Source organism: Staurois parvus, unplaced genomic scaffold (genome assembly GCF_062004578.1).
Source record: "Staurois parvus isolate SC_StPar_1 unplaced genomic scaffold, SC_StPar_1.0 ptg001098l, whole genome shotgun sequence".
Classification (NCBI taxonomy): Eukaryota; Metazoa; Chordata; class Amphibia; order Anura; family Ranidae; genus Staurois; species Staurois parvus.
The window spans coordinates 1321785-1348760 of NW_028318894.1; the positions used below are offsets into that span (position 1 = coordinate 1321785).

The 26976-nt window shown below is 48.6% G+C and overlaps 1 protein-coding gene across 1 annotated transcript in view; it reads right to left on the reverse strand.

Annotated features, from left to right (window-relative positions):
- The window catches only part of LOC149440289 (uncharacterized), a 70996-nt gene extending 61133 nt beyond the window's left edge, over window positions 1–9863 (reverse strand). Inside the window, exon 1 of the mRNA XM_089658824.1 lies at window positions 9133–9863. Coding sequence (XP_089514950.1) covers window positions 9133–9842 — 710 coding nt within the window. The 5' untranslated portion in view covers window positions 9843–9863. The remainder of the gene's footprint in view (window positions 1–9132) is intronic.
- Window positions 9864–26976: the final 17113 nt, after the last annotated feature.

Below are 26976 nucleotides of genomic sequence, written 5' to 3' on the forward strand. Positions count from 1 at the left end.
AAGGCCACATTGTTCTACACCTGTATGAGAGGTGCATTACATATAATTAGAATTTTTAGAGCCGGGTCCAATCCTGCACTTGTCAAGAATAACTCTGAAGGGTTACAGTGTGAGTCCTGCTGCAGCAGGTTCTATACATTGTACAGATGTGCAACTTTGCAGGTAGTTTAAGGGACCCCCAGGCATGATATTTAAATGAATATTTTTTTTTTTTTACTTTAAGCCAGTGCTTCTCAAATAGTGGGGCGCGCCCCCCAGGGGGGGCGCGAGGCTCCATCAAGGGGGGTGCGTACAGGGGTGGGCAGAGGGCTGCTGTCTCTTACCTGGCTCCCACGATGATCCATCCAGGAAGCGCTGCTCCTTCCGTCACTCCGGCCACTCCCTCACTCCTGCCGCTCGGCTCTGCCTCCTCACCGGTGATTGGCCGCCAGAACTGTAGCTCAGGAAAGGTACACAGGCGGCCAATCACGGGCGAGGAGGCGGAGCTGAGCGGACCCGCGAAAATCGAGTGAGGGAAAAGCCGGTAAGTGTGCAGTGCAGAGGTGCTGCTGCAACCACATATGCTGGCTGCAGCAGCACCATACTGCAACAGGGGTCAGCAAGTGTCATTGGTGTCAGTGGGAGGAATAGTGCTGCATCATTGGTGTCACTGATACTAATGATGGGGCATTATTCCTCCCACTGACACCAACGATGGGGCACTATTCCTCCCACTGACACCAATGATGGGGCACTATTCCTCCCACTGATACTAATGATGGGGCATTATTCCTCCCACTGACACCAATGATGGGGCACTATTCCTCCCACTGACACCAATGATGGGGCACTATTCCACTGACACCAATGATGGGGCACTATTCCTCCCACTGACACCAATGATGGGGCACTATTCCTCCCACTGATACTAATGATGGGGCACTATTCCTCCCACTGACACCAATGATGGGGCACTATTCCTCCCACTGACACCAATGATGGGGCATTATTCCTCCCACTGACACCAATGATGGGGCACTATTCCTCCCACTGATACTAATGATGGGGCACTATTCCTCCCACTGACACCAATGATGGGGCACTATTCCTCCCACTGACACTAATGATGGGGCACTATTCCTCCCACTGACACCAATGATGGGGCACTATTCCTCCCACTGACACCAATGATGGGGCACTATTCCTCCCACTGACACCAATGATGGGGCACTATTCCTCCCACTGACACCAATGATGGGGCACTATTCCTACTTATAACAATTTTATAGACAAATGATACTATTTACAGTCGCGCGGGGGGGCGCAAAATGTTTTCTTCTTCCTAGGGGGGGCATGACAGAAAATAATTGAGAAGCACTGCTTTAAGCAATGAAAAATAACTGCCCCTTTAAAAACTGTACTATTAGAATTTATTTTCCACTGATTCATGTCCATCAGGGCAGATCCCGAGTCCCCATACCACTTTTATTGCTAACACCTAGCATATAATCCTTCTAAATGGGCACTTTTGAATTTTCAAGTTTGAGTCCCATAGGTTCGATGTTGGCGGCAAACGTTTGGTCTGTTCGAATGTTCTACCATGAACTGAACCGGAGGGTGTTCAGCCCATCACTAGTGATAAACTAGAAGTGCAGAGAGAGAGCACACAGAGCAGATCACACAAAACCCAACATATGGGGGTATATTGGGGAATGTGAGGGCACAGTATGGATAACAAGACACAGCACAACAAAATAGTCCACCAGGTAGCAATGTAATACCACATAGATAGTCCATGTAGGATGGCCAAGCAAAATGGAGAACCAGTACACCAGGCCACCAGACGGTATGGCAAGGGGAATGTACCCAGCCCACAGGGTGAATACAGCGTAGCAGTGGTTAAGTCCAGCACACTAGGCAGAGATCTAGGCGGACCAGGGTAGGATGTAGCAAGGGTCAAATCCAGCTGATACAGCAGGGATCCGGGCAGACAAGTGGTTGAGTCCAGCACAGGGCAGGGATCTGGGCAGACAAGTGGTTGAGTCCAGCACAGGGCAGGGATCTGGGCAGACATGTGGTTGAGTCCAGCACAGGGCAGGGATCTGGGCAGACAAGTGGTTGAGTCCAGCACATGGCAGGGATCTGGGCAGACAAGTGGTTGAGTCCAGCACAGGGCAGGGATCTGGGCAGACATGTGGTTGAGTCCAGCACAGGGCAGGGATCTGGGCAGACAAGTGGGTGAGTCCAGCACAGGGCAGGGATCTGGGCTGACAAGTGGTTGAGTCCAGCACAGGGCAGGGATCTGGGCAGACATGTGGTTGAGTCCAGCACAGGGCAGGGATCTGGGCAGACAAGTGGTTTAGTCCAGCACAGGGCAGGGATCTGGGCAGACAAGTGGTTGAGTCCAGCACAGGGCAGGGATCTGGGCAGACAAGTGGTTGAGTCCAGCACAGGGCAGGGATCTGGGCAGACATGTGGTTGAGTCCAGCACAGGGCAGGGATCTGGGCAGACAAGTGGTTGAGTCCAGCACAGGGCAGGGATCTGGACAGACATGTGGTTGAGTCCAGCACAGGGCAGGGATCTGGGCAGACAAGTGGTTGAGTCCAGCACAGGGCATGGATCTGGACAGACAAGTGGTTTAGTCCAGCACAGGGCAGGGATCCGGGCAGACATGTGGTTGAGTCCAGCACAGGGCAGGGATCGGGGCAGACAAGTGGTTGAGTCCAGCACAGGGCAGGGATCCGGGCAGACATGTGGTTGAATCCAGCACAGGGCAGGGATCCGGGCAGACAAGTGGTTGAGTCCAGCACAGGGCAGGGATCCGGGCAGACAAGTGGTTGAGTCCAGCACAGGGCAGGGATCCGGGCAGACAAGTGGTTGAGTCCAGCACAGGGCAGGGATCCGGGCAGACAAGTGGTTGAGTCCAGCACAGGGCAGGGATCTGGGCAGACAAGTGGTTGAGTCCAGCACAAGGCAGCAATCTGGACAGACAAGGGACTAAGTCAGCACAGTATAGGGAACTGAACAGACAAGTGGGGGGATTCAAGCACAGGGCAGAGACCAGAGCAGCATGGTATGACACATCAAGGGTACAGACTGCCAAACTGCAGCAATCAGATCCAGCATCCACTTAGTCCAGGCACTATGAGGGATGAGCAGCAATAGACACAACATAGGTTCAGGGACTCACCAGTCAACAGAAGACCAGGCAGCATGGCAGGGAACAGGAGGTCTGGTGGGCAGAGGTTCTTCATATGCACATCATGGGTCCTCAGAAGGCTGTGTGTCCTGCCGCAGCATTTGGGCCACACAGACAGACGTTGCCAGAAGATCAGAGAGTAGAGCAGAGTCCCAGTGTCCAGGAAGCTATCTGTCTCAGCAATTCAGTGCACCAGGTAACCTCTTTCTAGGAAGACATGCAGCCCTCAGTCCGGTGTGTCCATCACAGAAGTAAACTCAGAAACGTCTGACCCTTTCTGCCAGCATAGGGTTATTATATTGTCCTTTGAGTTCAGCCAAACCTTAAGCATCCAAACCTGCTGCTGGCCCATCTGGCTTTATCCAGCTACAGGACACAATGCTGTCTGTGCTTCAACAAACAACACACAAAAAAATATTTGTGCCCTTTGTTACAACCCCTGCCCCTTCCAAACATGTACCAGCAAGAGGCCTCAACATGCCTCTGCAAAGTACATGTCCCAGTTCAGCAGCAAAACTACAAAAGTATTCAGGGGATGGCTTTTCATCTGAGGGCCACATGGTTATTAAAGCTCTTTCCAGCAGGACATCACTTTGGGGTATGGAAGCGGTTGGCTTAGGGACACACTTGAAGTGCTGGGAGGATAATTTGATCCACTAACATTATCTCTACAGAGAGACTCTGCTTTGGCTGCGGACAAACCGGTCACTGCCAGGCCAGCTGCCCTTTTAGAAAAAGACTCTGAGGTCCACCTCTCCCAAGCTGGTGCACTATGTGGATATGTACCAAGCTTCTGAAGAAATGCCTTCTAACCCCAGCCCTCTGGTCACCCTTGGACCACCCATGCTACAGATGTGGACAACCCAGGCATCTCCAGGCTAGATGCCCAAGGAACTTCACCCTCCCCAGACTCAAAACACCTACCCTGATCCCAGTGTAACTCTGGTCACCATCTTAAAGTGAATTGATGCTTCCAACAACAACTGGTGCCCTTCTAGGAGTTTATGGAGTCCAGCCACTTACCCCAAGATAAGGCAGCAGCAGTTACAGGAGCTCTGCATAGATGTACAAAAAGTCATTGGATTCTGTGATACAGACGCTTTCCTGACCATCATTGATCCCTGTGAGGTGAATTCTACAGGGAATTTCTTCTGTTGGGGTAATGGCAGGACTTTCTTTTGACATTCTCCAAGGGAATGACCTGTGAGAATTTAATAGTCTGTTTCTAAGGAGTGTGACCCAGAGCGCTAGGAGTAGAACACAAATCTGGGACAGGCGTGATGCAAGATGCAAATTCATCACGGATCTACCCTGTTAACTATGTAAAGGCTCAGGTCAATCCCACCAACACCCCAAGGTTTAGGGGAGGACCTCTTGGTTTGGAAAACAGGTGGACACATAAAGGAAGAGCACCCCAGACTTGATGCTGTAGATGAAGACAGCGAGGTCACATGCAGGCTAATTGTCCCAAGAGTTGTAGGGAGATGTCCAACTTTACAGTCACGGCTGGAAAACATCTCACAGCCGTCCTTCCGGGATGTCCGGAGTGCACTCCACTAGGTAAATGATAAGCTGACTTTGGCTTGCATGTGCGATAGCCCGTCGGAGGCCCATCTCCATGACTACTCCAGCATGCTGTCGCCTCACTGCGGATGTGTGATAGCCCGTCGGAGGCCCATCTCCATGACTACTCCAGCATGCTGTCGCCTCACTGCGGATGTGCGATAGCCCGTCGGAGGCCCATCTCCATGACTACTCCAGCATGCCGTCGCCTCACTGCGCATGTGCGATAGCCCGTCGGAGGCCCATCGCCATGACTACTCCAGCCTGCCGCCGCCTCACTGCGCATGTGCGATAGCCCGTCGGAGGCCCATCTCCATGACTACTCCAGCCTGCCATCACCTCACTGCGCATGTGCGATAGCCCGTCGGAGGCCCATCTCCATGACTACTCCAGCCTGCCGCCGCCTCACTGCGCATGTGCGATAGCCCGTCGGAGGCCCATCTCCATGACTACTCCAGCGTGCCGTCGCCTCATTGCACATGCGCCCCCACAGCCACGCACCTTTTGGTGTGCATTCCAATTCACCTCCAGAAGCTATATTTGGCAATGGCAGCACTTGACCTCCCTCTGCTGCCAGTATAGTAACACTACTCATGAATACTCCATACATCTAAAGACAAAGATCTGCCCAATGACCCCACTGACAGCCCACACAAAGCAAGGACATTCTGGCTGCCATTGAAATGTATGTGTATACCTACTTTGTGTTCACATCTATCTCCATGGAAAGAAGCCAACAATTGAGGAACCAGCAGGCTTTTATCCAAAGGAATTATGTATTCAGTTCATTCATTTTTACTTTTTATACATTGTGCTGATCCAACAATATTATCCCCATGAACCCCAATGCAGCATTCCCAATATGTCATTATTTATTATATGGGGATATATATATATACACAGACTATATGACCTCCTCATGTATATATTACACTGCCCTGCGTTTCTTACAGCTTTAATGCCGGTGAATGTTTCTAATGTCTCTTACTATACCTCTTGATGTGTAATGTATTGTTACTTGTGTGAGCATGTTGTGATGTCACCTTTGTCCCGCCTCCTTTCCCGGGACTGCCCAACCCAAGTGGGAGGGTCCAACCTCTGTCCCAGGGTATATATAGAAGAGGATTGTCATTGCAAGTCAGCTCTGATGAAGAAGGGACTCGAAACGCGTCAGCCTGACTCTGAGAACCTTCCCTCGTGTTTAGACTCGGCTGGTCTCTGATTGGTCAAGTCTCACTAAGGACTTTACACGCTTGTTATACTTCTCTGTTTGTGAGGATATTTTCACATCCAATAAAATCACATTTTACTGAGGTAATGCACAAGGTTGGTGCGCTTTTTGTTTCACTTTACAGTATTGGTGGGGCTTCCCCAGCCTTGTTTAGAGCCGCACAACCTTTGATGCCTTGGTGGGGAATTTCTTCAAGTTCCGGGTCCATCTATCCACCCTTGTTCTGGGCCATAGAGGGCAGGAGGGGTTGTTTTGTGTTTACACCCGCAGTACCATTACTCCAGTCGCTTTCCGGGTCGTTACCATCCCCCATTATTATCACTGTCCCAGCCCTTTCCATCTGTGGCAGGAGCTGAGTCTCCACCTCCTCATTAACACTGGGAGGCCTATAACAAACTCCAATGATGACCTTTGTAGTACCGCCCCCCATGTGCAGTTCCACCCATAATACTTCAGCCTCATCACACTCTCCATCAACTAGGTCCTCTTTCACACTTTCCTGTTCCAGACTCCACCCCCTTTCCTGTTCCAGACTCCACCCCCTTTCCTGTTACAGACTCCACCCCCTTTCCTATTTCCCCATCTCTCCGAAAGAGAACCTAGCCAGGAATATGAATGGCCCAGTCATGTGAGGAATGAAGCCAAGATTCAGCAATACCAATTCAATCCTAGTTCTCTTCATGCACCAAACCTTCCAACTCACCTATTGTGCTGGCAGACTTCTGGCATTGGTGAACAAACACTTCATTCACTGACGCCTTGTCCATTCACTGACACCTTGTCCAATCACTGTCACCTTGTCCATTCACTGACACCTTGTCCAATCACCGCCACCTTGTCCATTCACCACCACCTCGTCCATTCACTGACGCCTTGTTCATTCACCGACACCTTGTCCATTCACTGACACCTTGTTCACATGGATTTTGAGCATTTTTTATTTTCATACAAATGGTACCAATTCCACTGGTTTTTTGTAACACCAACAAGTACTGACCCCGTCTGATCTGTCTACCCCGTTAAAACTGAATTCTCCCTCCCCCCTCCATCCTAGTTTATATACTCCTCCAGCCTTCCCATAAACCCCTCCCCCAGCACAGCAGACCCCCTTCCATTTATATGCAGACCATCTCTAGCATATACAGTGAAGGAAATGCATATTTGCTCCCCTGCTGATCCTGAATGTTCACCCCTCACACAGAAATGATCGGTCTAACAATGGAATGTTCGGTGTAACACTGAGAGACAGAATACAACAACAAATTCAGCAGAAATGCGTCTAACAAATGATGACTGATCTGCATATTCATGAGGGAAAGAAGGATTTGATCCCCTTCACAAAACATGACTTAGTACTTGGTGGCCAATCCCTTGTTGGCAATCAGGTCATATGTTTCCTGGAGTTGGCCCCCAGGTTTGCACACATCTCAGGAGGGATTTTGGCCCACTCCTCTTGGCAGATCCTCTCCAAGTCATTAAGGTTTGGTGGCTGACGTTTGGCAACTCAAACATTCAGCTCCCTCTGCAGATTTTCAATCGGATGAAGGTGTGGAGACTGGCTAGGCCACTCCAGGACCTTAATGTGCTTCTTCTTGAGCAGCTCCTTTGTTGCCTTGGCCATGTGTTTTGGGTCATTGTCATGCTGGAACACCCATCCCCCACCCATTTTCAATGCCTTGGATGAGGGAAGAAGGTTCTCACCCAAGATTTGATGGTACATTGCCCCGTCCATCGTCCCTTTGATGCGGTGCAGTTGTTCTGTCCCCTTAGCAGAAAAACACCCCCAAAGCAGAATGTTTCCACCACCATGTTTCACAGTTGGGATGGTGTTCTTGGGCTCATAGGCAGCATTCCTCCTCCTCCAAACACGGCGAGTTGAGTTGATGCCAAAGAGCTGCATTTTGGTCTCCTCTGACCACAACACTTCCCACCAGTCCTCCTCGGCATCATTCAGATGTTCAGTGGCAGACTTCAGACGGGCCTGGACATGTGCTTTCTTGAGCAGAGGGACCTTGCGGGCACTGCAGGATTTCAGTCCTTGTCGGCGTAGTGTGTTACCAATTGTTTTCTTGGTGACTGTGGTCCCAGCTGCCTGGAGATCATTGACAAGATCCTCACGTGTAGTTCTGGGATGATTCCTCACTGTTCTCATGATCACTGACACTCCACGAGGTGAGATCTTGCATGGTGCACCAGACCTAGGGAGACTGACACTTGTTTTGTGTTTCTTCCATTTGTGAATGATTGCACCAACTGTTGTCACCTTCTCACCAAGCTGCTTGGCCATAGTTTGGTAGCCCAGTCCAGCCTTGTGTAGGTCTACCATCTTGTCCCTGACATCCTTGGACAGCTCTTTGGTCTTTGCCATGGTGGAGAGTTTGGAATCTGATGGTTTGATTGCTCCTGTGGACAGGTGTCTTTTATACAGGTAACACAATGAGATTAGCAGCACTCCCTTTAAGAGACTGCTTCTAATCTCAGCTTGTTACCTGTATGAAAGACACCTGGGAGCCAGAAATCCTGCTGAATGATAGGGGACCAAATCCTTCTTTCCCTCATGAACATGCAGATCCGTCATCATTTGTTAGACGCATTTCTGCTGAATTTGTTGTTGTATTCTGTCTCTCAGTGTTACACCGAACATTCCATTGTTAGACCGATCATTTCTGTGTGAGGGGCGAACATTCAACATCAGCAGGGGAGAAAATACACATTTCCTTCACTGTAGGCTGCACCCCAAAAGTCAGCCCAGTGCTCTAGGTCAGGACTACATTTTTATTCTTCTCCTGCAATCAATGGTCAACACGGTCCCACACTTCATCCGTGTCTTTGGGGACCTCTGATCTCCTTATGAACTGTTTCTTCCATGATGAAGATCAGCCATGGAGTATATCTGAGGTGTATATCAGGGTGTGCTTCTTCCCCACATGAGAGCTGGGATGTCCAGCAACATTCATCTAGAAGACATTTCCCGCACTCAAGGCACTAATATACCTCCAGGGTTTTGTGGGACCCCTGATGTACAGGAAGACAGGACTTCAGTGAGCACCATTTCCCTCACTCAGGACAGGAAAATGGCTTCTCCCCGTGTGTAATCTCTCATGTCTGTGAAGATTGGACTTATCTGAAAAACATTTTCCACACTCAGGACAGGAATACGGCTTCTCCCCCGTGTGAGATCTCTGATGTTTACGAAGACTGGACTTCTGTGAAAAACATTTCCCGCACTCAGGACAAAAATACGGCTTCTCCCCCGTGTGAGATCTCTGATGTTTATGAAGACTGGACTTCTCTGAAAAACATTGTCCGCACTCAAGACAGGAATATGGCTTCTCCCCCGTGTGAGATCTCTGATGTTTATGAAGACCAGACTTCTCTGAAAAACATTTCCCGCACTCAGGACAGGAATACGGCTTCTCGCCCGTGTGAGATCTTTGATGTGTGTAAAGATTGGACTTCACTGAAAAACATCTCCAACACTCTGGACAGGAATATGACTTTTCCCCCGTGTGAGATCTCTGATGTGTGTGAAGATTGGACTTCCGTGAAAAACATTTCCCACACTCAGGACAGGAATATAGCTTTTCCCCCGTGTGAGATCTTTTATGCACATTAAGATCAGATTTAGATTGGAAACATTTCCCGCACTCAGTACAGGAGAAGCTCTTCCCTGTTGGAAGGCCAGCCCGGTCCCGCACAGTCTGAGGTTCCTCAGGATACGAGGAATCCGATGGTCCATCTACACTGGGTGGTGCCGAATGGACATTGGAGGGAGCCGGGTTTTCTCCTGGACTATACTGTGTGATGTCCTCATCTTCTACTTTCCAGTCTGGAGACAAAGTGAGACAATCCTCGGAGGTTTTCCTCATCTCCCGGCCATGGACTAAAATACAAAAGACAAAGAGGATTACTAGACAGGAGCTGATTGGTTCCCCTAAACCAGGACTCCACCCACATCAGGCAGCTTGGTCTCTGAGGAGCTTACAATTCCACCCACAAGAGAACTAGGAAATGGCTCCTCTGATCTCCTACCAGGTCATTTCTTTATTCATGGACCTTAGTCAGAGAGTGAGGAAACAACCAGAACTGTCTTTTATAGGAGGGACAGTGATGAGGGGATTATAGGACGAGGGTCCCCATCCCCTCTATCACTCATCGCCATCTTCCCAACACAAGAAGTACTGCACTTCCTTATTTACTCCATGATTTAGTCATGAAGAACAGCGGGGCTGAGCCCCACCAGAGGTCAGAGAGTGAGGATGGGGGGAGAACAACCAAGATGAAGACTGGACTGATCCTGAAGACCACCATCATTGGGGTATTGACTCCTCCCTCATTATCACTTTCTGTTTAAGGGTCCAAAGTTGGAGGATGTTATCACATTATTATCACCATGTAAAAGTCTGTGCTCCAATCACATCATCCGATATAAAATGTCCAGCTGGGAGGAAATGGGTGTAACAAAAGAGAATCCATATTATGTGTATATATAGCAGTGGGGGGAGGGGGGAAAGCAGGAGTCTGGACTATGGAATGTACAACATGGAGTATATAGTGCAGGGGTCAGGAGTATGTAATGTACAACATGGAGTATATAGTGCAGGGGTCAGGAGTATGTAATGTACAACATAGAGTATATAGTGCAGGGGTCAGGAGTATGTAATGTACAACATAGAGTATATAGTGCAGGGGTCAGGAGTATGTAATGTACAACATAGAGTATATAGTGCAGGGGTCAGGAGTATGTAATGTACAACATAGAGTATATAGTGCAGGGGTCAGGAGTATGTAATGTACAACATGGAGTATATAGTGCAGGGTTTAGGAGTATGTAATGTACAACATAGAGTATATAGTGCAGGGCTCAGGAGTATGTAATGTACAACATAGAGTATATAGTGCAGGGGTCAGGAGTATGTAATGTACAACATGGAGTATATAGTGCAGGGGTCAGGGGTATGTAATGTACAACATAGAGTATATAGTGCAGGGATCAGGAGTATGTAATGTACAACACAGAGTATATAGTGCAGGGGTCAGGAGTATGTAATGTACAACACAGAGTATATAGTGCAGGGGTCAGGAGTATGTAATGTACAACATGGAGTATATAGTGCAGGGGTCAGGAGTATGGAATGTATAACATAGAGTATATAGTGCAGGGGTCAGGAGTATGTAATGTACAACATGGAGTATATAGTGTATTTAGTATTCATGACCCACCTGTGCTGATCTCTGTAGGAGTGTCCTCCTCTATAAATGTCCCCGTTATTCCATCCTCCTCCATAGACTGCTGATCATCCCTCACATACGCCTCTTCTTCTTCTGCTTTAATCTCAACTTTTATATCTATCAGATCTTCACCCTAAACCAAGAAAATTAGAAATTTCACATAATATATAAATATAAGCTAACATGAAAAATCCAAATATTATCTCCACAAGTCCATGTTCTAGATGCTCCATCCCACCAACCTTGTAATGGTGAGGGATGGTGTGATCTTCCTGTGTGGAATCCCGGGAATACAGAGAACGGGGACATCTCTCTGGTGGGTTCCTGGTATTAGGTGGCTCCATCATATCCTTGTGTCCTTCTGAAAACTCCTCCATCACTCCATACTCCTCATCCTCCTCTTTATACTCTTCTTTAACATCAATATTATCATCCCCGAGGATTCCACTCTAAATGCATAATACAAATCCCATCAATGGTAACAATGCAGATAATGTACAGATCCTAATGATACTATCAGTGATTGTTCCTCATCTACCTGATGATGGTGAGGGATGGTGTGACCTTCCTGTGTGGAATCCCGGGAATACAGAGGACGGGGACATGTCTCTGGTGGGTTCCTGTAGCTGGATGACTCCACCATGGTGTCCTCGTACAGATCTTTGTGTTCTCTTAGAAGCTCTGACTCCTCCATCCCCCCATCCTCATCCTCATCCTCTTTTATCTCTTCTTTAACCTCAACTTTAGGATCTCTCAGGTTTCCACTCTGAATATATAATAAAAATGACATCAATGGTAACAATGGTAATGTACAGATCCTAATGATACTGATAATGATCAGTGATTGGAGAATGTCCCAGAATTCCCGGCACCGCTCACCTCTCCTGTCAGCAGCTCCATCATCTTCTTGGTGACGTCTAGAATCTTCTGCATGTTGTGTCTCTCAGGGTTTAGGGAGTCACATGGAGGCACTGTGATGGTCATATGATCACCTGACTTCAGAAGAGGAAATCTCTGTATTGAGGAACCAATAGGAATATCATGTTAGACTCCCAGAATCCTCCTCACCTCTCCGATCAGGTCTGTGTTTTATTAATAGAGATAAGAGTGATGTCATGTGACCTCCCAGAATCCTCCTCACCTCTCTGGTCAGGTCTGTGTATTATTAATAGAGATAAGAGTGATGTCATGTGACCTCCCAGAATCCTCCTCACCTCTCCGGTCAGCAGGTAGATGATCTCCAGGGTGAGGTTTAGTATCTTCTCAGTCATGTGACTCTGGTCCTCCTCCATCCTCATTGGTGCCATCATGTGATCTATACAGGTCTCCTTGTAGACGGATAACTTTGGGAAATGAAAGTAAGAATGATTTGGATGGTATTGGTCACACAATAATAGGATGTGGATGTGAGGGGGGAATAGGAGGGTTGCTGGACATTGAAGAACTACTCCCCCCATGGGAACACATTTTGTTTGGACTGTTTAGTGTTTACTACAATTTTGAGGTCCGGGGGCCCTTTTCTCTGTTGGGTTTGTTTGGTCTCTGAACTGGTTTTGATGAGCTTTAGATCTGCAGACAAGGAATGATAAATCTGATCCTTCCTATGACTAGTTTGCTCTGAGGCAGTGCTGTGAGGTCAATGTCGGCTCATCATGCAGGGATGGTCACTTTACATCACCCGACGCCCGGGACATGTAGTTCTGGGGGCCGGGCAAGTATTGTTTTTATTCTTTATTCCTGCTGTGGGCAAGCCACAGGGCTCTCCTTTCAGGTGCCAGCCTCTGCCACCCCATCTGTGTGAACCTCCCCTGTACCTACTATGCTTCTCTGGCTCTGCTTGCCCATCTGTGGGCACAGTTCAGCGGGTGCCAGAGGGTAGAGGGGACAGATGTCAGGGCTCTGTCCTTGGCAGAGGTGTTAGGAGACCTGGCAACCCTGCCAGTACCTTGCATGGCCGCAGAAGTTCACATTGGCTCAAATTTGGTGGCAAACGACCTTTATAAGGAAGCCCTGCACTACTCTCAAGTGCTGGTTGATCTTTGGCTCCCCAGTACCTTGTTCCTGTTCTACTGTTATTTCCTGTTCCTGTGCTACTGTGATTTCCTGTTACCGACTCGGCTTGCTCCTGGACCTGTCTTCTCTGCTTAAACCCTGACTTGACCTCTGCTGGCTAACGGATATTCTCTCTTGCTCCTCTGTGCCTGACCTCGGCTTGGCTAACAGATATTCTCTCTTGCTCCTCTGTGTATGACCTCGGCTATCCCATCTGACTATGTCTGTTCTGATCTCCACCCAGTACCAGACCTTGGCTTTCAACCGGCTATCCAGTAATCCTGTTCCCCGGAAGGGCTTTCATACCTCACACAGGCACCACCTGTCTGCAGACCTCATCTCAGTACATCAGCTGTGCTCCTGGGTGGACCACCAATAAGCACTCCTACAGGTGACCTGTGCCACTTTGGTCCTGACTCCTTGCTGTCCCACTCTCAGGGGAGTCTGGAACTTAGCCGCATGGGAAGCCCTCTCTCCATTGGCATCTCTCACCAGGTACGTGACAGTATCAATCAGCCAATATGTCTGAGGCCGAGAGAGGTGCTTCTGCATTAGAGGCCTTGTGCCAACAGATGATGGCACTTACGCAAGTGGTCATGGATCTGCAGGAGGAATATTTTCAGCTGGAGGGACATCTTTATTCGCTCACTACTGCTGCGACTTCTGCAGACCAGAATCCATTGCCTAGTCCTATCCCTACAGTGGCACCAGCCAGTTTGCTTTCCACTGTTACACCCGCTGTGGTACTACTCAGGGTTACCATTCCGGAACGCTTCCTGGGGACCGACGTAAATTCCGAGCCTTCAAGAATGCTTGTGAGTTGTATTTTGCACCGCAACCCAGGACCTTCTCACTTGAGGCAGTTAAAGTGGGGTTCATCATTTCTGTCATATCTGACGAACCTCAATCATGGGCACACAGCTTACTGGAACAAAAAGAACTAGCGCTAAACTCAGTGATCACATTCGTTGAAGCCATGGCAGCTCTTTATGATGACCCCCAGAGGACCTCTACTGCTGAATCCACCCTTCATGCTCTACAACAAGGCCGACGGCATGTGGAGGACTACATTGTGGAATTCCGCAAATGGTCCGCCAATACCGGGTTGAATGACGCAGCCCTAAAATACCAGTTCCATCTAGGTCTGTCTGAGTCCCTCAAGGACTAATTAGCTAGGGTGGAGTCTCCCTCCTCCTTGGAGAATCTAATTCAACTCGCTACCTAATTGGATCAACGGCTACAGGAGAGACATTCTGAACATACCCAGACCCTTTGCCAAGGGTTTTGCCAAGGGTTCCAAGACCAGTGGATTCTGTCCCTATTTCTCCGCCTATCAGCACTCCTGAAGTAAAACCCATGCAAATTGGCCTTCTCCGACCTGCTTTATCTCCAGAGGAAAGATTACGCAGACGGCACGGCAACCTATGCCTTTACTGCGGGGCTGTCATGGATCCACACCGCACACACATGCCCACGGTGCCTAGCTAACCGAGGTGTGGACGTCCGGCCATGACTTGGGGTAAAGAGGGAATGAGGGGTCTTACTTTGAGCATATAAGACTGGCCATGATACGCATTCACAGCCCGCACTGCATCTGGCCACTACTAGAGGTAGACTCCACTCCAATCCAGCTGGCTGACCACAAACAGGCAGATACAAATCTTATATACAATCTGGTGCAATCTAAGGGTTGGGGAGCAGTCTAGCAATTGGCAAACACTTCTAGCATTCCTCCAGCTATCCTACAAGCTAGAACCCCAGTGTGAATGACGATTCCACTGTCCACGCACCCCCACACCAGTCACACAACAAACGGTAGCTTGCCACCATCCAACAGTTTGTCGGCAGACTGGTCTGCTGGGCCACCACACACACAGATCTCCGTCTGGCAGATCTGCTACTTTACAATCTGCATGCAATTTGCCAACACACAGTACAATTGAATACAGATTGGCAATGAACTTAGACCGAGCACATAGACACTGTAATACAATAATCTCTCCGGAGATATGAGCCCGAGCTTAAGTATCCAGAAGTCACTTATTAACTTTATGATTTAATATCCTGAAAGTGGGCTGTGCATAGAATATGTACAAAGTATAAAAATTTACAAATAATACAGAAAATACAAAAAGACACACAATTGGCTATTGACTATAAAATAAAAGGGAATAAAAGCAGAAATAAAACTTTTACTAAGAGTTATCCTGTGACTGGAGCAAGTTAGAGAAAGTCCGTGATTCGCCAGTAAAATAGAAATGGCTCTGTACGAATCACCCCGTCCATATCTCAGGGTCCTCAATTTATTGAAATATGGACATAGGCTGGACATTAGCCCTTGGCCAATCAACCCTATACCAGCCCACAGGACGTTCTGGGTACTGAAGTACCCAAAGTTGATTGGACCAGGAACGGTTTGAATCACCAAGTCAGGGATAGAATTTCCGACACCAGCGCATCAATCTGATCGCGACAGTACCAATCACTGTTCAGCTGTTGCAATCAGGTGCCATATAACTGTTTTCTGCATTTCTCTGGGATTCTACAGAGGCTATAAATACAGTTTTACATGCAGATGTAGCTTACAGTGTGTCCAATCAGAAGGAAGTATTTTCATCTCTCTGCAACTAATATTGTATCTTTTATGAGAGATGAAATATATTCCTCTGATCTGTGGATATAAATCACAGCTAGCAGACAAAGCGGAGCCCTCTCCTGGTGCTTCCCGAAGCTGAAATGGTTGGAGAACTTATTTTAGATTTCAAGAAGGTGGCAATCTCTGGCTACATAGGTGACAACGTTTTATTGACATGCTCTGTCCTTTCAGATGCTAATTGGTGAACATATGTCTCTGACTGAATTCGGAACACTTATCTTTAATAACATGGACTGAAACTAAATTTACAATGACATATTTCTACTGATCACATCTCAACTACTCAAATCTTACATTTATGTCACAGGGCCATGGGCCATTTCTTACGTAACTGCCCAGTGCGACCAAGTAAGTCCAGCCAGCCTCATCCTTCATATCTCCAGTTATCCAGAACCTTAACCACCCATGTCGTTCTACCCATGTCATTACAGGTGGCTGGAAAGGAATCAAGTTGTGGGCAATCATTGATTCGGGAGCCTGTAGTTTTTTCTTGGACATCAACGTTGCCCAGAACCGAGGTATTCCTCTTTGTCCTAAAACACAAAGGTTTAATGTACTCCTAGCAGATGGCACTGCTCCTAGCTCAGGACCCGTTACCCAAGAAACCATTCCCATCCTAGCCACAACTGACTCTGTCCATCAGGAATTCATCTGCTTTGACATCCTGAGATCTCCCATGTTTCCAGCCATCCTAGGAATACCTTGGTTGCAAGCTCACAATCCACAAATCAACTGGCTCAAAAAAGAAGTCACCTTCCCATCAAATTACTGTATTCAGCACTGCGGCACTCCCACCAATTTCCCTGTGTGCCTCTCAGTTCAGCCTACATCAGATGCCAGTCAATCCGTTCCCCCTGCCTACCACCATTTCCTTGATGTATTTCATAAAAAGAAAGCTGACACTTTACCATCTCATCAATCATATTATTGTCCTATTGAGCAGCTTCCAGGGGCAGCCAACATTTGCCAACGTTTATCAGACGTTCATCAAGGGCTTCTCAACCATTATAGCCCCCATTACCCAACTCACTAGCCAGCATACACATTTTCTCTAGAGCCAAGAAGCACAGACAGCCTTTGAGCAATTAAAAAAGCAGTTCACTTCTGCTCCTGTATTACAACACCCAGAGCCAACACTTCCCTTCATCCTGGAGGTGGAAGCATCGGAGGTGGCTACAGGAGCCAAGGCCCAAAAGCTCTGCTCCTTCTGGTAGTTTTTTGCTCTAAGAAACTAAGCCAAGCTGAAAGGCACTACGACATAGGCAACAGGGAACTTTTGGAGATCAAAATGGCGTTCAAAGAATGGAGGTACCTTTTGGAAGGAGCTAGTCACTCAATCATGATCTTCACAGTTCATAAGAATCTAGAATATTTAAGATCTGCCAAGCGCCTAAGACCGCAGCAAGCTAGATGGGTCCTATATTTCTCCATCTTCAATTTTCACATGACCTACCGCTCAGGATCCAAGAATGGGAAAGCAGATGCTCTATCACGTATGTTCCCAGATTCAGTTGAAACTTTGCCCCAATACCATCCTGTCGGCCCAAAATTCTTTGTTGATTCAGCCCAGTCTGAAGCTTTTGATTGAACAGGCATCTGTGTGCCGTGCCTGAGCAGAACTCATTAAGAAGGCAGGATGGCTTTCTGTGGCACCAGGATAAGATCTTTGTACCCCAGGAGGTAAGATCCCAAGTTTTCAAGACATTCCACGACCATCAACTGGCTGAAAAACAATGGACCTGATCCAGCGATCGTTTTTGTGGCCCAACTTAAGTCAGGACTGCAGAACTTAAGTAAAATCCTGCACAGTATGTCTACGTAGCAAGGGAGACAAAGCCAAGGCATGGGGGTTTCTGAGGCCAATATCCATTCCTAATCATCCCTGGGGAATTATCACAATGGACTTTATTGTACACTTGCCGCCCTCTGAGGGGTTTGCTACCATCCTAGTAGTGATAGATCGGCTGAAGTAGTGAAGTCAGGACTGCAGAACTTAAGTAAAATCCTGCACAGTATGTCTACGTAGCAAGGGAGACAAAGCCAAGGCATGGGGGTTGCTGAGGCCCCTATCCATTCCTAATCATCCCTGGGGAATTATCACAATGGACTTTATTGTACACTTGCCGCCCTCTGAGGGGTTTGCTACCATCCTAGTAGTGATAGATCGGCTATCCAAGATGGCCCACTTTCTGCCAATGATAGGAACTCCGTTGGCGCCTGAGACGGCACATATTTTTATTAAAGAAATCGTTAGGCTACACGAACTGCCCAGCAATATCGTGTCTGACCGAGGGGTTCAATTTACCTCCAGGTTCTGGAGAGCCTTATGTAAAACCCTGAAAGTGGAACTCTGCCTATCATCGGCCTACCACCCTCAAAGTAATGGACAAACTGAACAAATTAACCAAACGTTGGATCAATATCTACGATGTCTCTCTGCCTTTTCCCAGGATGACTGGACATCTCTACTCCCATTAGCAGAATGTGCATACAATAATTCCGTCCATTCCGCTACGAATCAGTAGTAATTTTGGGCTAATTACGGATTCCACCCGTCATGCCTGCCGGATACCATACTCGAAACCTCGGTACCTGCAGTTCAGGACAGAATCCGCAGGATACAGGACAACTATTGAGCTCTCCAGGAATCCGTACAAAGATTGCAATCTGACTACAAAAGATACTATGACAAGAAACGAGGGGAAATCCTTCTCTGCAGGTTGGAGACCAGGCTTGGTTATCAACAGCCAACCTAAAACTTCCTTGCCCATCGTGGAAGTTGGGACCAAGATACATTGGGCCCTTTCAGATCCAATGAGTAATCAATCCAGTGGCATATGAGCTATCTCTTCCCGAATCATATGGGATTCACCCAGTCTTCCATGTTTTTCTGCTCAAGACAGCAGTTCATGATACATTTCCGGGAAGAGTAGAACCTCCTCCGCCGCCAATAACAGTTGGGGAGGATGCAGAATACGAGATAGAATCAATCCTGGACTGCAAGAAAGGCAGATTCAGTTCTTGATCAAATGGAAGGGGTAACTCCTGAAGAAGGCTCCTGGGAACCAAAGACAACATACATGCCCCAAGACTTCTCCAGGAGTTCTACTCCAAATATCCAGACAAGATGGCCCAAGTAGGCATCTGGAGGCTGCCCCCCTTGGGGGGGCACTGTCAGGGCTCTGTCCTCAGCAGAGGTGTTAGGAGACCTGACACCCCTGCCAGTACCTTGCATGGCCACAGTTCACATTGGCTCAAATTTGGCAGCTAACGGCCTTTATAAGGAAGCCCTGCACTACTCTCAGGTGCTGGTTGATCTCTGGCTCCCCGGTACCTTGTTCCTGTGCTACTGTGAACTGTGATTTCCTGTTCCTGTGCTACTGTGATCTGTGATTTCCTGTTACCGACTCGGCTTGCTCCTGGACCTGTCTTCTCTGCTTAAACCCTGACCTGACCTTGGCTTGGCTAACGGATTTCTTCTCTTGCTCCTCTGTGCATGACTTCGGCTTGGCTAACGGATATTCTCTCTTGCTCCTCTGTGTATGACCTCGGCTTGGCTAACAGATATTCTCTCTTGCTCCTCTGTGTATGACCTTGGTTATCCCATCTGACTACATCTGTTCTGATCTCCACCCAGTACTGGACCTTGGCTTTGAACCGGCTATCCAGTGATCCTCTGTTCCCCGGAAGGGCTTGCATACCTCACACAGGCACCTCCTGTCTGCAGACCTCATCTCAGTGCATCAGTTGTGCTCCAGGGTGGACCACCAACAAGCACTCCTACAGGCGACCTGTGCCACTTTGCGCCTGATTCCTGCTGTCCCACTCTCAGGGGAGTCTGGAACTTAGCTGCAAGGGAAGCCCTCTCTCCATTGGCCTCTCACACCAGGTAAGTGACAACGGAGGAGAGCGGACACATTCACTCCCTTCTTGTCCTGACCCAGAAGTGATGTTATGACAGATTTCCCGACCATCGAGGCCAGAAAAGAATGTAATGCGGTGCGATGTGCTCTACATTACATCCAATGTTGTACATGGGAGACATTGGGGGTCTTTTAGACCCTGGATGTCTCAATAAAGAGAACCTGTCATCAAAAATTATCTCATAGAGGACTTTGTCCCCTTAAGTAAAAATGTTTTTTAATTGTAAAAAATGAAAGTTACACCCAAGTATATAACTCCTCCCCCCCACCCCCACATATATGCACACCCAAAGGTAAGAGCACACGCTGGAGGGCCTACACGTGATAACATTGATTGTGATACACGTTACATATCGCCGGTCACACCAGAATGAGAGGATAATTCTAGGAGCAGACCTCCTCCGTACTCTATACTGATGACCTAGAAGGGGCTATAAATGTGTCACCTATAGATAATACCGGGGACTAAAGGTTGTCACCATTTCAGCACACACAACTTAAGGTTTGACATGTTGGATATCTATTTACTCGCTGCAACCTCGGCTTTTATATTTTTACACATAAATGGGTCATTTATTGCTTTTTGTGCCCTGAAATCAGCTTAAGTGTATTTTTTAATGAAATTTGGCATTTCCTAGACTTTGTGATAATATTTTGTGATATAAAAAATTAGAACTGCCGCTATTTTATTCTCTAAAGTCTCTACTTTCAGAAAATCGATATTTTGGGGGTTTTGTGTCGTCTTCAGGACTAAAATAATTTTTTAAACATGTGCAAAAAATGCAAAAACGGCTCTGGGAGTGAAAGGAAGAAAGGATAAACAGGACACTCCCCTTTCCTGAGGAGCAGCCAATCAGTTCTCATTACACTGCAAGGTCTCTCCCCTCCCTGCTAGTCCCCGAGTGCGGTGCTGGAGACAGGCGGGGGAGGGGAGGAAGAGATAAACAGCGCAATGTTACACATATTAAACTTTTTAGTCGCTATAAAGCCCCTTTCATTTTTTAAACCCCCAGATATTCCTAAAAGCACCTCAGATTTATATACATTTTCTGTTACAAAGGAATGTTTTCTTCCTCCTGAGCAGCAATGTAAGGGGCTCTATGCTCCATACTCCTGACCCCGGCACTCCATCATTGTGTTGGCTGCATAGTGTAATGATTGCCCATTGGCTGCCTGTGTAGTGTCATCATTGCCCTTTGTAGGCCATGTATGGTCAGGATGGTCCTTGTCTTGTCTATTTATTGTCAGTGCTGTTTGTTTAGAGGACCATATTACTAGAATTTATCTCCACAATGAGGAGAATGTTCCGGCCCCGGAAGTGGGGGAATGTTCTGCCCCTGAAGGGGTTCATCTGGGTTCCCACACTATATATATGTGTATCATCATCTGCTGGAGATAAAAGACGTCACAGTGATTATGGAGGAAGAGGACGGACATGACTATGGAGGAAGAGGACGGACGTGACTATGGAGGAAGAGGACGGACGTGACTATGGAGGAAGAGGACGGACGTGACTATGGAGGAAGAGGACAGATGTGACTATGGAGGAAGAGGACGGATGTGACTATGGAGGAAGAGGACGGACGTGACTGTGGAGGAAGAGGACGGACGTGACTGTGGAGGAAGAGGACCGACGTGACTATGGAGGAAGAGGACCGACGTGACTATGGAGGAAGAGGACCGACGTGACTATGGAGGAAGAGGACCGATGTGACTATGGAGGAAGAGGACGGACGTGACTATGGAGGAAGAGGACGGATGTGACTGTGGAGGAAGAGGACGGACGTGACTGTGGAGGAAGAGGACGGACGTGACTGTGGAGGAAGAGGACGGACGTGACTGTGGAGGAAGAGGACGGACGTGACTGTGGAGGAAAAGGGCGGACGTGACTATGGAGGAAGAGGACGGACGTGACTATGGAGGAAGAGGACGGACGTGACTATGGAGGAAGAGGACAGATGTGACTATGGAGGAAGAGGACGGATGTGACTATGGAGGAAGAGGACGGATGTGACTATGGAGGAAGAGGACGGACGTGACTGTGGAGGAAGAGGACGGACGTGACTGTGGAGGAAGAGGACCGACGTGACTATGGAGGAAGAGGACCGACGTGACTATGGAGGAAGAGGACCGACGTGACTATGGAGGAAGAGGACCGATGTGACTATGGAGGAAGAGGACGGACGTGACTATGGAGGAAGAGGACGGATGTGACTGTGGAGGAAGAGGACGGACGTGACTGTGGAGGAAGAGGACGGACGTGACTGTGGAGGAAGAGGACGGACGTGACTGTGGAGGAAGAGGACGGACGTGACTGTGGAGGAAAAGGGCGGACGTGACTATGGAGGAAAAGGGCGGACGTGACTATGGAGGAAAAGGACCGACGTGACTATCGAGGAAGAGGACCGACGTGACTATGGAGGAAGAGGACCGAAGTGACTATGGAGGAAGAGGACCGACGTGACTATGGAGGAAGAGGACCGACGTGACTATGGAGGAAGAGGACCGACGTGACTATGGAGGAAGAGGACCGACGTGACTATGGAGGAAGAGGACCGACGTGACTATGGAGGAAGAGGACCGACGTGACTATGGAGGAAGAGGACCGACGTGACTATGGAGGAAGAGGACCGACGTGACTATGGAGGAAGAGGATGGACGTGACTATGGAGGAAGACGACGGACGTGACTATGGAGGAAGACGACGGACGTGACTATGGAGTAACAGGACGGACGTGACTGTGGAGGAAGAGGACGGACGTGACTATGGAGGAAGAGGACAGACGTGACTATGGAGGAAGAGGACGGACGTGACTATGGAGGAAGAGGACCGACATGACTATAGAGGAAGAGGACGGACGTGACTATGGAGGAAGAGGACCGACGTGACTATGGAGGAAGAGGACGGACGTGACTATGGAGGAAGAGGACGGACGTGACTATGGAGGAAGAGGACAGATGTGACTATGGAGGAAGAGGACGGATGTGACTATGGAGGAAGAGGACGGACGTGACTGTGGAGGAAGAGGACGGACGTGACTGTGGAGGAAGAGGACGGACGTGACTATGGAGGAAGAGGACCGACGTGACTATGGAGGAAGAGGACCGACGTGACTATGGAGGAAGAGGACCGATGTGACTATGGAGGAAGAGGACGGACGTGACTATGGAGGAAGAGGACGGACGTGACTGTGGAGGAAGAGGACGGACGTGACTATGGAGGAAGAGGACCGACGTGACTATGGAGGAAGAGGACCGATGTGACTATGGAGGAAGAGGACGGACGTGACTATGGAGGAAGAGGACGGATGTGACTGTGGAGGAAGAGGACGGACGTGACTGTGGAGGAAGAGGACGGATGTGACTGTGGAGGAAGAGGACGGACGTGACTGTGGAGGAAAAGGGCGGACGTGACTATGGAGGAAAAGGGCGGACGTGACTATGGAGGAAAAGGACCGACGTGACTATCGAGGAAGAGGACCGACGTGACTATGGAGGAAGAGGACCGAAGTGACTATGGAGGAAGAGGACCGACGTGACTATGGAGGAAGAGGACGGACGTGACTATGGAGGAAGAGGACCGACGTGACTATGGAGGAAGAGGACCGACGTGACTATGGAGGAAGAGGACCGACGTGACTATGGAGGAAGAGGACCGACGTGACTATGGAGGAAGAGGACCGACGTGACTATGGAGGAAGAGGATGGACGTGACTATGGAGGAAGACGACGGACGTGACTATGGAGGAAGACGACGGACGTGACTATGGAGTAACAGGACGGACGTGACTGTGGAGGAAGAGGACGGACATGACTATGGAGGAAGAGGACAAACGTGACTATGGAGGAAGAGGACGGACGTGACTATGGAGGAAGAGGACCGACATGACTATAGAGGAAGAGGACGGACGTGACTATGGAGGAAGAGGACCGACGTGACTATGGAGGAAGAGGACCGACGTGACTATGGAGGAAGAGGACCGACGTGACTATGGAGGAAGAGGAACGACGTGACTATGGAGCAAGAGGACTGACGTGACTATGGAGGAAGAGGACTGACATGATGGGGGATTACTGGGTGTAAATAAAACATAACATCTTATTACCTCCTCTGCTGCCATGTCCACCAATGTCTCCTCTCTGCTTCCTGTCTGTGCCTGACATCACTTCCTGTCTGTACCTGACATCACTTCCTGTCTGTGCCTGACATCACTTCCTGTCTGTCCCTGACATCCCTTCCTGTCTGCATTCCATAGAGACTTCCTGTGTGAGTATAGGTGAGATCCCCACCTTGTGGAGTTCAGAGGAACTGCAGCCCCGAGATCCATCCCATAATCCCCCTTCCTGTATAATATGTACCTTACAGGGATACTACGGGAGATGAAACATTACTGAATAAAGGAAGAAGAAATAAATGTAACTCTTATGTAACCAACTGTTCAACAAACATCTCTTATTACATATAGAAAAGTCTTACAAACACAGAACACAAAATACAAATGTATAGCTAATGAGAGCGATCCCGCCAAACCTGATCCTTCTGGGGGGGACAATGCAAAAATATATATCCACTCATAATGACATCATCTTCTGGGAGTGTCTGCACATCCATCCATTTCATACACATTTCATTGTCTCAGCAGATCTCCTGCAGCCTATTAGCACCCATTTTTCCTCTCTATGTCTCAGCAGATCTCCCGCAGCCTATTAGCACCCATTTCCCTCTCTATGTCTCAGCAGATCTCCTGCAGCCTATTAGCTCCCATTTCCCTCTCTGTGTCTCAGCAGATCTCCTGCAGCCTATTAGCTCCCATTTCCCTCTATGTCTCAGCAGATCCCCTGCAGCCTATTAGCACCCATTTCCCTCTCTATGTCTCAGCGGATCTCCTGCAGCCTATTAGCTCCCATTTCCCTCTCTATGTCTCAGCGGATCTCCTGCAGCCTGACTGCTCAGGGGAGGGATTTTGGCTCCTCTGATTTTGCAGTAAATGTGATTGCATTAGTCCCGTTGATTTTCGTATTTCCATGTAATAAAAGGTGTCACATGATGTCGGGTTCCCCTTTCTCTCCTCCCTGAGTGTGTATTTAGAGGCGGAGCTCCTGCTGGAATGGCAGTTGGAGGCGGAGTCTAGGAGGGAGACTGACAGAACCCGCAGCAGACTTGCAGGAGTGAGCGAGGAGGATCCGGTTCCTTTACCATCGGAGATGAGGAGAGTGTGAAGGATGTTTCTGACTCTGGGAGCTGAAAAGCTGGGAGTCCTATTGGTGTGGTGAGGGGGAAGCACTACTAGGGGGCGCCCTCACCATCCCGTGTACAAGAGGTGGAAGAAGGCGGGGCTACACTACAGCTGACACAGTTTGGAGGGCGGAGCACTTTCACACCTTATCAACTTTTCACTGATTGGTGGATTTTTGTAGTAAAATAAGTGGATTGAAGTAGATGCAAAGTGGAAGTGGTGGACTTGCAGAGAACACTATACTGAGCACACAATATTGTCTGTCTCCATGGATTTGCACAGGATTTGAGATGATTTCCTATAGCAGCAAATCTGATGAGATGAATGAAGTGGGTGTAAAGTGGAAGCAGTGGATCTGCAGGGAGCAGCATCTTGAGCACAAAGCACTTTATGTTGTGGATGGATTTGCACACGGTTCAGTTTCCTTCATTTATTGATAAACCCCATAAGACCAATGAAGTGGGTGTAAAGTGGAAGCAGTGGATGTGCAGAGAATAGGATTTGGAGCCCCGAGCTCTTTATCTCTGAATGTCTCCACATATTTGTAGTGTATTTGTGATGATTTCTGTGCACACACAATAGGACAGCGCTGTGACACATAATGCTCTTCTAGATGACAGGGAATCCTTCCCTTTGTTACAGCAGCAGTCCGCTAGAAGGTTTTTGTAGGTTTGGAGTTGTTACACATAGCGCGGGTTTTATCCATTTATAGTGATGACATCATTGCCCAAATCTGGGGGTCACCAGCCATTTCCACCCTTTACTCTGGGCTGGGGGGCTTTGTATCCATATACCAGATGTTCTACAGGACTAAATCTGCAATCAATGTTACTGCAAAATCAAAGGGGCCAAAACCCCTCCCCCGAGCAGTCATATATTTCTGTCCCCCTTGGTGGGAGTGGAGGTGACCCCTCTATAAGGATCTACAGTTCATACACACCCAGCACAAGGCCGGGGTCACACTACCAGACGCTTCTCGGGGCTGCAGTTCCTCTGAGCTCCACAAGGTGGGGATCTCACTTCTACCCAGACAGGAAGTCTCTATGGAAGACAGACAGGAAGTGATGTCAGGTACAGACAGGAAGTGATGTCAGGTACAGACAGGAAGTTTCAGGAGAGAGGTGAATCAGGAGGAAGCAGAGAGTCCACATTCCTGGATCTGGCTGCAGAGGAGGTAATACGTAGATGAACCCCTTCAGGGGGAGGAGTTGATGATAATATATTTGCCCCCAAAGCTGGCCTACATGGTTCAGTTTTATCGTTCAGCCAGCGGGATGACCATAAAAACTGAAGTGATTCCCCCATCCACACATTGGAGGTGGATGGGGGAATCCTCCCCGCTGCACTCTTGTATTCTGACAATGGGGGGACTCCTCCGCTCTCAGAATACACAGATCAGCACTGAAGCTATTGGCTGCAGCCGCTGGGGGAGTGGCTTTTATCCGGCAGTGGCCACACATGGATGGAAATGTGAGCGATCCCTGCTGAACCAGCTGAATTTCCATGGATCTATGGTCACCTTCAGTGACTTCCTCCCCTCCCCCTCATCTCCTTCATGATGGAAGTCATGCTGAGATCATCTCCCATTGGCTGAGCAATATTCTCATTTGTCTCTCAGCTCCTTCTTGCTATTCCTCGTCCTGCCTGTTGTTTCCTTGGATTGATTTTCTGTGTAGTGACCCCGGCTTGGTCTCTTGGATGCGCTCGTCTGTTGCTTGCCCTGACCTTTCTCCTGATTCCTGGATCTCCTCCTCATCTCTCCTCCATATCCTCTTACACAGCTTTTCTCCACACCTGCAGTGACCCTGGGGGGAGGAAACATCACACTGACCTCACAGCTCCTCCCCCCAATGTCCCTCCATCCAGAGTCAGAGAATCCTATGACATCACACTGACCTCACAG